Source organism: Dysidea avara, chromosome 15 (assembly GCF_963678975.1).
Source record: "Dysidea avara chromosome 15, odDysAvar1.4, whole genome shotgun sequence".
NCBI classification, from domain to species: Eukaryota; Metazoa; Porifera; class Demospongiae; order Dictyoceratida; family Dysideidae; genus Dysidea; species Dysidea avara.
Genome location: NC_089286.1, coordinates 3,721,766 through 3,735,728, shown reverse-complemented (window position 1 = coordinate 3,735,728; position 13,963 = coordinate 3,721,766). Strand labels below are relative to the sequence as shown.

Below are 13,963 nucleotides of genomic sequence, written 5' to 3'. Positions count from 1 at the left end.
CACTACCGTGAGTCTTGATTTCTTATTGTTCTACTGTGATTTAATATCATGCACTACAGTTTGTTTCAGTACTTTTTATTGATGTGCTATGTAAAATTCCAATTTTTTCTGTGTACTTGTGTGTTAACTTTTTTTGTTAATCAAGACACACGGTAGTGTGTTGTACAGCCCAAGAAGCCAGCATGCCACACCGTGAGTATATTGACAGGAAGAAAGAAAACACGATTTTCACACCTTTGTAGCTCCATGATCCTTCATCCGATTGGAACCAGTTTTGCTGCAGAGATGCCTGCCAGGTAGGCCACCCCACATACTACATTTAAAGAAAATCGCCTTAGCCATTTCCGAGTGGCCAAAATTTCGTTTTTATTTCTTCGTTTTTTGGGGGGGGGGGGGGGGGGGGGGTTTATTCCTCGTCTTTTCGCACACTTTGAAAAATTGGTATAAAACACAAACGCGTAATCAGATCACCTTGAAATTTGGCACACATAAAGGCAGTCCAAAAGCGAATTCTAGTATCAAATTTGGTGCATATGAGATGAATGGATCAGGAGTTATTACCAATTATTCTCGTAAAACAAGATCAATTTGTTGTCACGCCTACAGGGTAAATCACTTCATGGAATGAGTTGAAAATCAGTTTGTGGATAGATCAACCATTGTAGGAGTGCCTTTTGGTGGTTTGAATACAATCGAAATTAAGAACGTGGACATATGACACGAAACCGAAGGTGTGTAACAATTGTGCGATCGAGTTTCGTGAATAAAATTACCAATAATTTTCACGCCTACCAGGCAAACCGCTTAGAGTAATGAACTGAAAATCGGAATGTGGTTGGAATAATAATCATAGAAAGTCCTTGCAGTAGTAGAGAAGAATCGGATTACAAACCATTGAATTCTGATTCGAAAGCCAATTATGTGTAGCAAATGCGAGATCGAGATACTCTAATAGAACAGTCACCCTAATAGAGCACTCAGTTATGTTCATGACTTAGAATTTTCTATTACATTGCAAGTTATTCTGTAGGGAGTTCAGCTGCAAACAGTTAATTATATAGACAGTTCAGCTACAAGCCAAGTCACCCTGTAGAGAATTCAGCTACAAATGTATTGCTGTTGTGACTCAGAACATTACAAATCACACTGAAGAGAGTTCAGCTATAAAAAAGTTGTGCACTCTGTAGAGAGTTAAGCTACAAACAAGTCACGCTCTACAGAATTCAGCTACAAACAAGTCACCGTGTAGAGAATCCAGCAACCAAAAACCACCCTATAAAGAATTCAGCTATACAAACAAGTTACTCTATAGAGGGATCAGCTAGAAACAAGAGAGAGTTTACAGCTAGAAGACATCACCTTGTAGAGAGTTCAGCTATAAACAAATCACCCTGCAGTGAGTTCAGCTAGAAACAAATCACCTGTAGAGAGATCAGCTAGAAGAAGTTACCTTGTAGGGAGTTCAGCTATATAAGAAACCATCCTGTAGAGAGTTCAGCTGCAAACAAATCACCTTGTAGAGATTTCGACTACAAACAAATCACTTCGTAGAGAGTTCAGCTACAACCAAATCACCCTGTAGAGAGAAACAAGTTACAGAGATCAACTAAAAGAAGTACCTTGTAGAGAGTTCAGCTACAATGAAACCACCCTGTACAGAGTTCAGCTAGAAACAAGTCACCCTATAGAGAGAACAGCTAGAAACAAGTCACCCTGTAGAAAGCTCAGCTACAAACAGATCACCATTTAGAGAGTTCAAGTAGAAACAAGTCATGCCGTTGAGAGATCAGCTAGAAGAAGTCACTTTGTAGAGAGTTCAGCTACACAAAACTACCCTGTGGAGAGTTCAGCTATGAACAGATCACCCTGGAGAGGAAATAAGCTACAAACAAGTCACCTTGTAGAGAAATCAGCTAGAAACAGGTCACCCTGTAGAGAGCTCAGCTCCAAATAGATAGAGTTCAGCTACGAAAAGATCACCCTAGAAAGGGTTCAGCTTTGAAACAAGTCACCCTGTAAAGAGATTAGCTAGAAACAAGTAACCCTGTAAAGAGATCAGCTAGAAGAAGTCATCTTGTAGAGAGTTCAGTTACAAACAAATCATCCTGTAGAGAGTTCATTTACAAAAATAATAAATAAATCACCTTGCAGAGAGTTCAGCTGCAAACAAATCACCCTGTACAGAGTTCAGCTACAAACATATCACACTGTAGAGAGTTCAACTATGAACAGATAACCCTGTACAGAGTTCAATTCAAGTAGAAAAAATCATGCTGTTGAGAGATGAAGAAGTCACTTTGTAGAGAGTTCAGCTACAAAAAACACCCTGTAGAGATTTCAGCCACAAACAATTTACTCTGTAGAGATATTAGCTTGAAACAAGTCACCCAGTAGAGAGATCAGCTAGAAACAAGTCACCCTGTAGAGAGATCAGCTAGAAGAAGTCACCTTGTAGAGAGTTCAGTTACAAATAAATCATCCTGTAGAGAGTTCATTTATTAAAAAATCACCCTGCAGAGAGTTCAGCTGTAAACAAATCACCCTGTAGAGAGTTCAGTTACAAACATATCACCCTGTAGAGAGTTCAGCTACAAACAAAACACCCTGTAGAGAGATCAGCTTGAAACTATACATGGAGTTCAGCTACAAACAAATCACCCTGTAGAGAGATCAGCTACAAACAAATCACCCTGTAGAGAGATCAGTTAGAAAAAGTTACCCAGTAGAGACTTCAGTTACAAACAAATCACCCTGTAGAGAGTTCAGCGGCAAACAGATCACCCTGTAGAGGGTTCAGCAAGATACAAGTCATCCAGCAGAGAGATCAGCTAGAAGAGGTCACCTTATAGAGAGATCAGCTAGAAACAAGTAACCTTGTAGAGAGTTCAACTACAAAGAAACCATCCTGTAGAGAGTTCAGCTACAAACAAATCACCTTACAGAGTTCAGCTGCAAACAAATCACCCTGTAGAGAGTTCAGCGGCAAACAGATCACCCTGTAGAGGGTTCAGCAAGATACAAGTCATCCAGCAGAGAGATCAGCTAGAAGAGGTCACCTTATAGAGAGATCAGCTAGAAACAAGTAACCTTGTAGAGAGTTCAACTACAAAGAAACCATCCTGTAGAGAGTTCAGCTACAAATAAATCACCCTGCAGAGTTCAGCTGCAAACAAATCACCCTGTAGAGAGTTCAGCTACAAACAAATCACCCTGTAGAGAGTTCAGCGGCAAACAGATCACCCTGTAGAGGGTTCAGCAAGATACAAGTCATCCAGCAGAGAGATCAGCTAGAAGAGGTCACCTTATAGAGAGATCAGCTAGAAACAAGTAACCTTGTAGAGAGTTCAACTACAAAGAAACCATCCTGTAGAGAGTTCAGCTACAAACAAATCACCTTACAGAGTTCAGCTGCAAACAAATCACCCTGTAGAGAGTTCAGCGGCAAACAGATCACCCTGTAGAGGGTTCAGCAAGATACAAGTCATCCAGCAGAGAGATCAGCTAGAAGAGGTCACCTTATAGAGAGATCAGCTAGAAACAAGTAACCTTGTAGAGAGTTCAACTACAAAGAAACCATCCTGTAGAGAGTTCAGCTACAAATAAATCACCCTGCAGAGTTCAGCTGCAAACAAATCACCCTGTAGAGAGTTCAGCTACAAACAAATCACCCTGTAGAGAGTTCAGCTAGATAAAAAGTCACCCTGCAGAGAGATCAGCTAGAAGGAGTCACCTTGTATAGAGTTCAGCTCCAAAGAACCCACTCTGTAGAGAGTTCAGCTACAAACAAGTTACCCTATATAGAGATTAGCTAAAAAGAAGCTTGTAGAAAGCTTGGCCACAATCAAATTACCTTGCAGAGAGTTCAGCTACAAACAAACCACTTTATAAAGAGATGAGCTAGAAACAAGTCACCTTGTAGAGAGTTCGGCTACAAAGAAACCATCCTATAGATAGTTCAGCTACATTTCAAGTCACCCAGTAGAGAGATCAGCACTTGCCTATCATGTTATCATACACAAACTCTCTATACAAAGCCTTATGGCTGCTCTTGATTATCATTTGCGTACTGTAAGGCAAGAAATTTTCATGGTATTAAATTTTCGTGGATCAGTGAACACCTTTTTAATCTGTAATTTTCATGATGATAAATTTTTGTAACTACTGATCATGCAATTTTACACATTATGTAGTTCAGCTAGCTACTGTGCAATTTAGCTCATTAGTTGTTTAGCAGTTTGTCAGCTGCAGCTATGTTTTTTTCTTTTCATACAGTTGTGTGTGGCTATCATATTTATAAAGATTTTGGCTTGCCACTGTTGGAAAAGTGCTGCAATGTGTCAGGGAAACAACCGATCCACACAATCCATTTGCGGTGGCTGTGCTACATGGTAGTAGCCATCTGCCTAGGGATTTATCTGCACTTTGTGTCTTATTTATCCAGCAAAATGGAAAAAGTAAACGGAAGAAGGGTAGACTTGAAGTACCAATTGTTTCGACATTTAGGGGAGAGGATAAAGAAGTGCAGAAAGCAAAAGAACTAATTGAATATATTAATGCTACAACTGTTGTGAAATGTCGTCCTGGTAGTTACATTACCAAGTTGGACATAGCTGAAAAGAGGTCTAAGAACAAGAAGCAGAAGATGAGCAATGATCAAGAGTCCTAGCCAGGCTTGAATCATGAAGGAGCAGATAGCAGCAGTAAAGATGTTGATGTGAGGTACTTACCAACATGCATATTAACGCTGCACAATGAATATTTCCTTCATTTGTTGGGTTTGATTCAACTCTGAAACAGCAACATATTGAGAAATCGATTAACAATTACATCCAAATATTTTGGTTGTCATTGAATTACTGCAACTACAGTAGGATGCAGAAAAGGGGTTGTCAACATATTTGATTCACTATTTGATGATGTTGATGATACACTGAAGAGAGCTATATCAGAAATATTTTAATTTCTGACATAAGGTCAAATTTCAAAGAAAGCAGCAGTGCCTCTACAATCTGGTGGAAATGATTGTGGCTTATTTGCAGTAACATATGCCACAGCATTGGCATTTACCCAAGATCCTTTACATGCTATATGCTTCAAGCAGGATAAAATGTGTGTGCACCTGATTAATTGTTTGCAGGACAAGTACTTTGTTGACTTTCCATAATATGATGTAACTGTAATAACTGTTATCCAAAAGTTGTAACTAAAGCTAACCATATCTAGCTATATCATTTGTAGCTACCTTGAAACATTTGTATTTGTTGTTATATGACTTCATTCATTGGAACTTTAACATGACAAAAACTTGTTTACCAGAATAGCTACATTTGTGACCTGATTTTGGGTCCCATGCATGTGAAATTACTAGATATAGCTAATTGTCCATATCTTGTATAAGGAAAAAAGCTTTAAATTTGTGTGTGAAACTTCACAGCAAAGAAGGTTGATGTGCAAAAAATGTTTTAAAAATTGCTGAAATTTCTAATTGTGCTTGCCCACAACATTTGCATGTGAAAAGGTAAGATCCGGTCACATTTATTATTATTATACAAATAATGTGATTCGATAATAATAATAATATTTATGTTGAGCAATAGGGCCACAACATTCAACTTGCAGGCATCCATGATTCCTGCTGCTCTAAACCCATTAACAGCAAGATTCGGATGATCAACAAGGTGTTGATAGCACCTGGGCTGATAATGGTTTCATGATGGTTAGTCATAAGTCCACTTCTTCCTCAACACCCTGTTCCAGCTGCCTACATATCTCTTTTCTATACAATTCTTGAAATTCAGTCCTCGTAAACTGTTTTACAGCCTTGTTCACGCTTAAGTCAAGTGGCTGTAGCCTATCTGTACAATTGTTTGGGACTGTCACATACAAGATGGTGTGAACTATTAACTTTCGCAAAATGGTAGAAGTGCACTGCCCCTTGAAAACATCAAAGATAACAAGAGCTGGATAGCTTGAATCAAGTACCAAATCTTTACATGTTTTCTCCACAAATAGAATGATGATCAAGCACAAATAATCTATTGTTGTGTCCTCATTGGCCCAATGATTGTATGTGTGGGTAATGTGCCAACCAACAGGAAAAGACACACTCAGGTGACACTTTTCAGTCTTTCCCTCATAGATATGCTGCACTGGAAGAAAGAATTACTTTTGTGTAATGTTAATGCATTAATGGGGTTTACAGGCTTTGTCTTTACCCGTATTTAATCATAATCAAAAAAAAAACTGTCAAAGTACAAGTGAGGACAGCTGCAATCTGATGTTTGTCATCAACGGCAACAGTTTCAACATGTTTTTTTCCACGGTTCTGTTAGAGGATGGGACAATCTTCATTGCAGTATGGTCCCAATTGATGACTAATTCTGGTGGAATTTCCTCAATTGTAACCACTAATTTAATTTTAATTAAAAACAGTCTCTTTATTTCTTCAAAATTGATGTTTGCTTTGTAGTTTTCCCTCCTCTTTGTGAAACTTATGCTACATAAGACTTGCTTTGCTCGCCCTTGATTCAGATTCAATTGCAAATCATCAAGCGTTGGTTTACTATATATGCCTCAGCAATATCCCTCTCACAACTCCAACTACAATGCTCGAACCCACTGTTGTTCTTCTGGACCTCGTAGCTATGATGTACCTCTGCAAATACGTGTCCAGTTTCTCTCCGAGCAAAGGAGGTCTGTCTGGTTTTTTACTAGGTAGTATTTTTTATTTCTTCAACAGTTACATCCTCATCTACTTTAGCTGAGGCTTTAGACTTCTCATGCTTTTTGCAGTACTCTTTTTCATAAAGGTTCTTCCAATCCTGCACAGTGCTATCTTTCAAGTCTTGGTCTTTATAAGTTGCAGCTACACCATGCAAGCTGGCATATTTTCCTATTTTCTCCCACCCACTATAATTTTGTAGGACCCCTTTTTGGCTTTTCTGTACGGTCCTCACTTGTTTATTAGCTGTGATTACAATTTGCAGGGGGTACAACAGCAGCCCATTCACTTTTCAGGTCAGGAGCACGCAATTCTTCCTCTTAATTAAAATACTGCAGCAGAGACATCTAGATTGAACTAGCAGTTTGAAAGATAGTCAACCGCTTAAACGATTTTTCACTACAAATTAGTTTCACATTATGCGCGGGCTGAAAAATCACTAATTTTAGTGAATATTGTTTGCACCACGAAATCCATGAAAATTATTATTATCCTATGAAAATTTCTTGCCTACGGTACAAAGGGGATACACCCCAGTGGCAGAGAAGTAGTTGATATGAGGGGGCTGACCAGAATATAGAATCTCTGGCGGCAGGGAGTCTGGGGGGGGGCACAGCCCCTAGAAGCCGTAGCCATTTTATGTCTCATGATTCACCAGAATTAATTATACACAGTAAAAATCAACTAGTGAAGACCACTACTAAATGTAGTGAAGGTCACTACAGGGTTAATAAACATACAGCATTTATAAGCAGTTCAAAATAGCCTTTAAGATACCTAGAAACACTTTTTAAATCAGATTCAACACTATAGTATATATATATATATATATATATATAAGTTCAAGCCCACCATGACCAGAGTGAAAATTGTTAGTCGGGTAGTATAGCTGTCTAATGCTGGTACTACCAGAATGGAATATATGTTTTCCACAATCACATCACTTGATCACTTGTGCATTTTCATTATCACACAGCCACATAAGAATGTAACTTATTAATGTAACACACTTTTGTCTCCATCATCTTCTCATTCACTGCCTGCAGTCGTGATACTAGCAACACTGTAGACTCTGTTGACTTTAATGACATAGTCGAACCCTTTTCCATAATCTCTTCAGTATCAGCTGAGTATGAATCTGACTTCTTGGCTTCCTAGCAGCATTGTATAGCAAAAGAATAGTAAATGCAAACAAGCAACAAACAATATTTTATTACTTTTAACAATTAAGATTTGGAGATCTTAACACATGATAGTGTGTCATGTAGCCCATAAAGCTGGTGTCACATCATGTAAATATTAACAGGAAGAGAGAAAACACAATTATCACAAATGCATGGCTCCATGGTCTCTCTCCACACCATTTTTGTATTATAGGACTGCCAGGTGGGGTAGACCATTACCTGGCAGACCATTTATAAAATTAATTATAAACAAATTTGATCCAAGCATTGCCAAGAGCTTCTGAAAATTTTAAAATGATACGGTATCAAAGATGGTGGCCAGGCATTGACTGCATTTAAATGTCAATACATTTGAAATATTCAGTTGATTGAACAGAAAGAATAATTGAAGTATTGTAACTTATCAGCTCTGGCAGCTAGCTACATGAACAAGTTTCCACCAAATATGGATTTATGATATCTTTAAGAACATCTAGAGCCAAGGTTATCCTTGTGGAATTCCTGTTATTTCAGATAAGTTTTTTCATGAGCATCACAAGTTCTCACAAAAAAAGTGGTGGGGTGGGCACCACTTAGGATTCAAAATGGACAGTGATAGTATTTGAAGGCATGGGGCCACAAAGCAACCTGTTGGGGAAGTTCAAGCAGTCATATACCAGAACTTTCAAACCCTCTCCAGTAGAGCTCGGCTGTATTGAAATTTGAATACACGGTATTAGTAACAGGAAAATATCACAGTATATCGATATTATAGTTAGCTTGTTATTGTAACTATTGCATCATTTCTTGGCCCTAGTATGGAGCAGTATGCATCCCAAAAACTAAAAAAGTACAAGTAGACAATGTTAGAATCTCAAGTTTTTGTTTAGGGAGTGTCTGCTAAACGATCAAAAAATTTGGTAATTAAACACCAAAGGCTGGGTTAAAAGCAATCCTATACTGGTATTCATTGATATACCAGTATTTTGATATATCGGTTATCAAAGGCTGTCACAATTGTGATAATTTATCACGATAAACGGTATATCGGTATATCGTAGAGCACTACTCTCCAGCATGTCCCTGTTGTTCACAGAGCTGTTAACACATCTGGCATGGTTATACAAGCCATCAGAAAATATCCACCAAAAGTAGACCATACAAGTTGATGGAAAATTTAGTGTAGAAGTTTTTAGCCTGATAGTGCAGCAACTTAGTGTTCAAATTAGGCTTTTATGCCCATATGGTTGATTTGGAAAAATTCTGTAACAAAATACAGGTTTATTGCAATCGAATTCGGCACCTTTGCAATTGACTTCGTCCCATTTGTAGTAGAGTTTGTCGCCTTTGTAGTAGAATTTGTCCCATTTGCAATTGATTTCATCGCTTTTGCATTAGAATTCATTGCGTTTGCACAAGAATTTGTCCGTAACAAGATTGGCAGCTGCAGTAAACACAAAAACAAGATGTAGCAGCTGCTCCATAATCTTGTTAAAGTACAACTGTTGTAAACAACCCTTTATGTTTGGTCTCCTTTTGTTTTGTCCACTCTTTTTACAATTGTTGACCACACTGCAGTTAAAAATGGTTTGTCTCATAAGTTGGCTTGGAGGCAGTTGTTGCAATGGTTATCAGTGACTTTATAATGCCAAAATGGTCCTCAGACACTATGCTCTTTGCTCAGGGGACACTACAGATTTTGTTTAGGTTTTGTAATGTAGTTACGAAGGTGCAGCTTGTAAGTAGTTTGGTTTCTTGTGATTAGTTTCTTGTAATTAGTTTGGTAGCTTGTAATTAGTCTTTGTATTCTTTTGTGTCATTTTATCACACTTTTTGCTGTCAAAAACTCTTCATAAGGCGAAAATTTCTGTTACGGCTTCTTCAGCAACATTCGTAACTGTGCTTTGGAATTGGTGATGGGTGTGGTCACTTGCATACAAGCTAATTAACTTGACAGACAGCTAATGACTTTGCGTAAAACCAGCTTCAATTACTCTCTAGTGTCTCAAGTGGTTTTCTCCATGGCTCAATATGTGATGAGCGGCTGGTTCCTTGCAGTCAATGTAATTATGACAAGTTCTTGTGCAAGCACGACGAATTCTAATGCAAAAGCGACGAAATCAATTGCAAAACCAACAAATTCAATTGCAACCGGGATGAATTCTACTGCAAAGGTGATGAATTCTACTGCAAATGGGACAAAGTCAATTGCAAAAACCTGTAATATCATTTAAGACCAAACAATTTTTCATAACTCATTGTAATTAGTAATAATATGTATTTACATACCATCTCAGTCCACTGGGTTTTCATCAATTTTATTTTGTCAAATGATGTCTTCACTTCATCTAGTGACCCCTCAAGATTACGAATTTCTTTCTGAACATTATCAGCACCAAATGATGATTTGAGCTCCTCATATTGCTTCAGTAGAGTAGAGTACTTTTGTTGCTCCTTGTCTAACTGTTGTTCCACAAACTTCTTATATGTCTCAGTTTCTTTCAGTTTCACTACCAAGTAATCTTTTTGTGAGCGAACCTGTGGTGATGTCATCATGATAATTTATTACTATTAGCATAACTAGTGATATTATGACCATCCTTTATTTTAGAATTTTACATTTTGCAAAGTACTAGATATGCATGTACCATAGATATACATAGCAAGAAACATAATGTTAAGAACCAGAAAATAATGCCAATTCATAATGTTATTATTTGAGGACAATTTAGTATTCAAGACATGACATCTGTGAACCTTGATCTGTTAAACGTGGACCTTGTGTACAAAACCTGTTATATACATTCTTCTTAAGCTAATACAACTAACATGTTTTAACATGTCTGCTGTGCTAACAGGTGCAGATTTGTCTTTGTTTTCTACATGATCCATTCCCTCCACCTACACAAGATATAAAATAACACAACACATTCTGTTATGTTGTACCATTAGTGTATCAGACATGTCAATTTGTTGTGTTGGCTGATCATCTTGTAAGTTGGCTGGTTCAAGTATTTCATCTTTGTCTTGTAGCATCCATAAGCCTCTGTCATTCAATGTGTGAATAGCATCTTTCTTGAGAAGATTGTTTACAACAGTAGGAAGCTCCTGTGATAAGTTTGATGAATTTTGTATTTCTAATACGATAAACCTTACTTCCAATTGGCTCAGCTGATTTCTGAGCAAGTCCCTTTCTCCACTAGTAATCTAATCGAAATAAATTAAGGCATTATGACAGGACTTCATCACAACACTCACCATCTCATCAAAACAAGTGAGGAATGATAAAGGACCCACACTCAATGCTTTACCAGTAGCAAGTATAGTACTGGGATAAATGGCTACATGTAGTATTCCCTTTTGATGAAGGTCAGTGAGGTTCTGTGATACTTTAGAGGTGACCAGAGGAACTACACACCTTGAAATCATCCAGTACAGAATTGTGGAGCTGCCTTGAGCTACTGAGAGCAGCTGTAAAGTGTGAGGAGTAACTTCACACTTCTTCAGTATAAAGTTACGTATGTCAAACACATCTTGGAGACTCAACTGGTGAGGCTGTAAATCTAGTTGGACAGCAAGAACAGTGCTAACACTGCTTCCCCTTGGAAGCATTTGGCTAACTGGTTTAGCTATAGGAAAAGCCATTACTGGTTGAGAAAAATCAAACTTAGCCTCAAATTTGGTGAAAAGAGTTGTGTACTTTGGAAGATCAATTATTTCTTTCAAAATTGAGTAATCGCTCCATGTTAAAAAAGGACTTAGTTGCTGCATGAGATCAGAAGTTTGTGTTTCTTTGCTTAGTTCCACCATAAAGTCAGTAGAAAAGAGTGGAATGTTGTGCTGATCACTAGCCATCAAAGAGCTACACCGCTCAATGATATTGCATGGATTAGAATGCTTCAGTGTTTCCTCTAAACACATCTTCAAGTCCGAAAATTCTCTGACAAACGACGCAGCATCCACACTGGTGCTAATGTCAATATTTTCTGGTATGTCTACATCAGGAAGACATTCAGCTGCAGACTGGTTTTCATCTGAAGCAATCAATGCTATAGTAAGATACATAATATTCATTGTTACAGACCATTTCCTAACTGACCTTTTTTCAGCACATCTCCCAGTTTAGTTTCACTGTCACAAGCAGTTACAATCTCACAGAACAATGTGAACTGTTGTGTACTCAGTTGCCTCATTCTCTCTAACAGGAGACAATTTGTTTGGTAATCACTTGATGAAGCCATAATTGTGTTCTTGTTTATCAGTTGCTCTGATAACATCAATTCCACAACCACTTCAGTATCCAAGGTAACCGACAAGTAATCATAATAGTGATCAATGAACTCCTTGACAGTACCTATGAAATAAGTGGTACATTAGATTACATATCACAGACAAACTACACACGTTTTCCACTATGAAAAATTAATTATGGCACATATAATAATTGCTAATTAATTACAACTATAACCATCATTTATTCATACATCATTTTTATGGTTTGGTGATTATATTTATTGTTATACCACTAAAATAATTTCTTGCAAATACATTTACAGTTGTAGACGTAACCACAAACAAATTGTTACATATACCTGTATCTGTCAGAGGTGATGGCTCATTAGTAGTAACATCCCTCATATTCAATGGATCCATTATGATAGGATGAAAACCAATCTGAAGGTATTGCAGCTGTAAATCATGAAACCGGTAGCGGTTAACAACTGCTGAATGAAAAGCTTTAATAGCACATTTTGTAGGCATGTACCAGAGGATTCTTATACATCCTTTATCAAGGTATTTTAATACACATGTTCCTTTATGAACATCCATTATGACAACCTCTAGTTGATGCTGAAATTTCACTAAATCACCAACTGTCATCTCCTCAGGGTTTACATTTAACTTAGAAGCCACTTCAGTGTAGTACTGTGCTTTAACTTCTTTATTAGGAAGGTCAGGCAGCACATCAATCAATCTCTTTGCAAATGTGACACTTTTGTAATTGTCGAGAATAAGAATAGCTAGAGAAGATCCAGACGCCACCACCATTGTTTCCAATAAGCGAACATCAATCCAACTCCAGTAAGGAGAAACAGCAAGAACATCAAGCATGGTGTCAATGCTCTGTGTCATTAGAATTTGTGTTACCAGTTCATCAGGTAGATGAGCTCCACCTGGTGCCTTGGTTTGTGTAATACAAGCTCTTCTCATGATCAAGTGGTCAGCCTTTCTGAGCAACTTCGTCATTTTTGTTTCTAGTGCTGTAAAAGCAGCCCTTACATTAGCAAATTTTTCAAATTCCTCTTTGGAAATCATTTCACTACCAACATGATCAGGTGACTCTACATAAAAAGTATTTTAAACAGCATTTTTACATTTATATAATGTGGGTTGTTCCCAACAGTAAATACCCAAAATTTAATTTGTGACCGGATCTGCAAAACTTAGCAATATAGTGCATTTTTCAAATTCTTTATTATTGAATATTTGTAACTACTTAGCCAAGTGTATGCTCTGGCCAAGTTTCAGCCTTGTATGCCAACAACTTGTGGAGTTACAGCCCTATAAAGTATCAACAACAGAAAGATCGATTTGTAAAAGTATTGAGAAAATATATTACAGTACAGATGCTTACAAAAGCAGCTGTAATGTATGAACACGATGAAGTACAGAGTTGCAACTTGCACCATTGCGTTCGCCATGAGTAAGGGAGTCCATTACTTGGTAAGTTTTCCTTCTGTCATCTTTCTTCACTACATACACAGAAGCAATGATAGGAATGCAGAGTGTAGAAATCAATAGTGCATAGATGTAGGCTTAGTCAATTGATATGCAAGACAGTAGTGTGAGTACCTAATATAAAGCTCACAATATTATATATAGCTCACAGTCACCATTTGTTTTGGTTAATATCATAGAAATGTATTTGGCTCAATATAATGATAATGTCAACATTTTTAAAGAGACTAGCTATACCATCATTACAATCTTGACTTTAATAGTATACATAACCATCAAGTACAGCAACACTTAATAGTATAGGGTTGTAATGTTCCTATAAAATTGTCCAGAAACAAAT

The 13,963-nt window shown here is 37.5% G+C and overlaps 1 protein-coding gene across 1 annotated transcript in view; it reads right to left on the bottom strand.

Annotated features, from left to right (window-relative positions):
- The window catches only part of LOC136245598 (uncharacterized), a 70,459-nt gene that overhangs the window by 24,032 nt on the left and 32,464 nt on the right, over positions 1-13,963 (bottom strand). Inside the window, exons 5-12 of the mRNA XM_066037099.1 lie at positions 12,477-13,226; positions 11,984-12,238; positions 11,143-11,933; positions 11,041-11,091; positions 10,831-10,992; positions 10,714-10,785; positions 10,174-10,422; positions 7,732-7,875 (exon numbers count right to left, since the gene is read on the bottom strand). Of these exons, the coding sequence (XP_065893171.1) occupies positions 7,732-7,875; positions 10,174-10,422; positions 10,714-10,785; positions 10,831-10,992; positions 11,041-11,091; positions 11,143-11,933; positions 11,984-12,238; positions 12,477-13,226 (2,474 nt within the window). The remainder of the gene's footprint in view (positions 1-7,731; positions 7,876-10,173; positions 10,423-10,713; positions 10,786-10,830; positions 10,993-11,040; positions 11,092-11,142; positions 11,934-11,983; positions 12,239-12,476; positions 13,227-13,963) is intronic.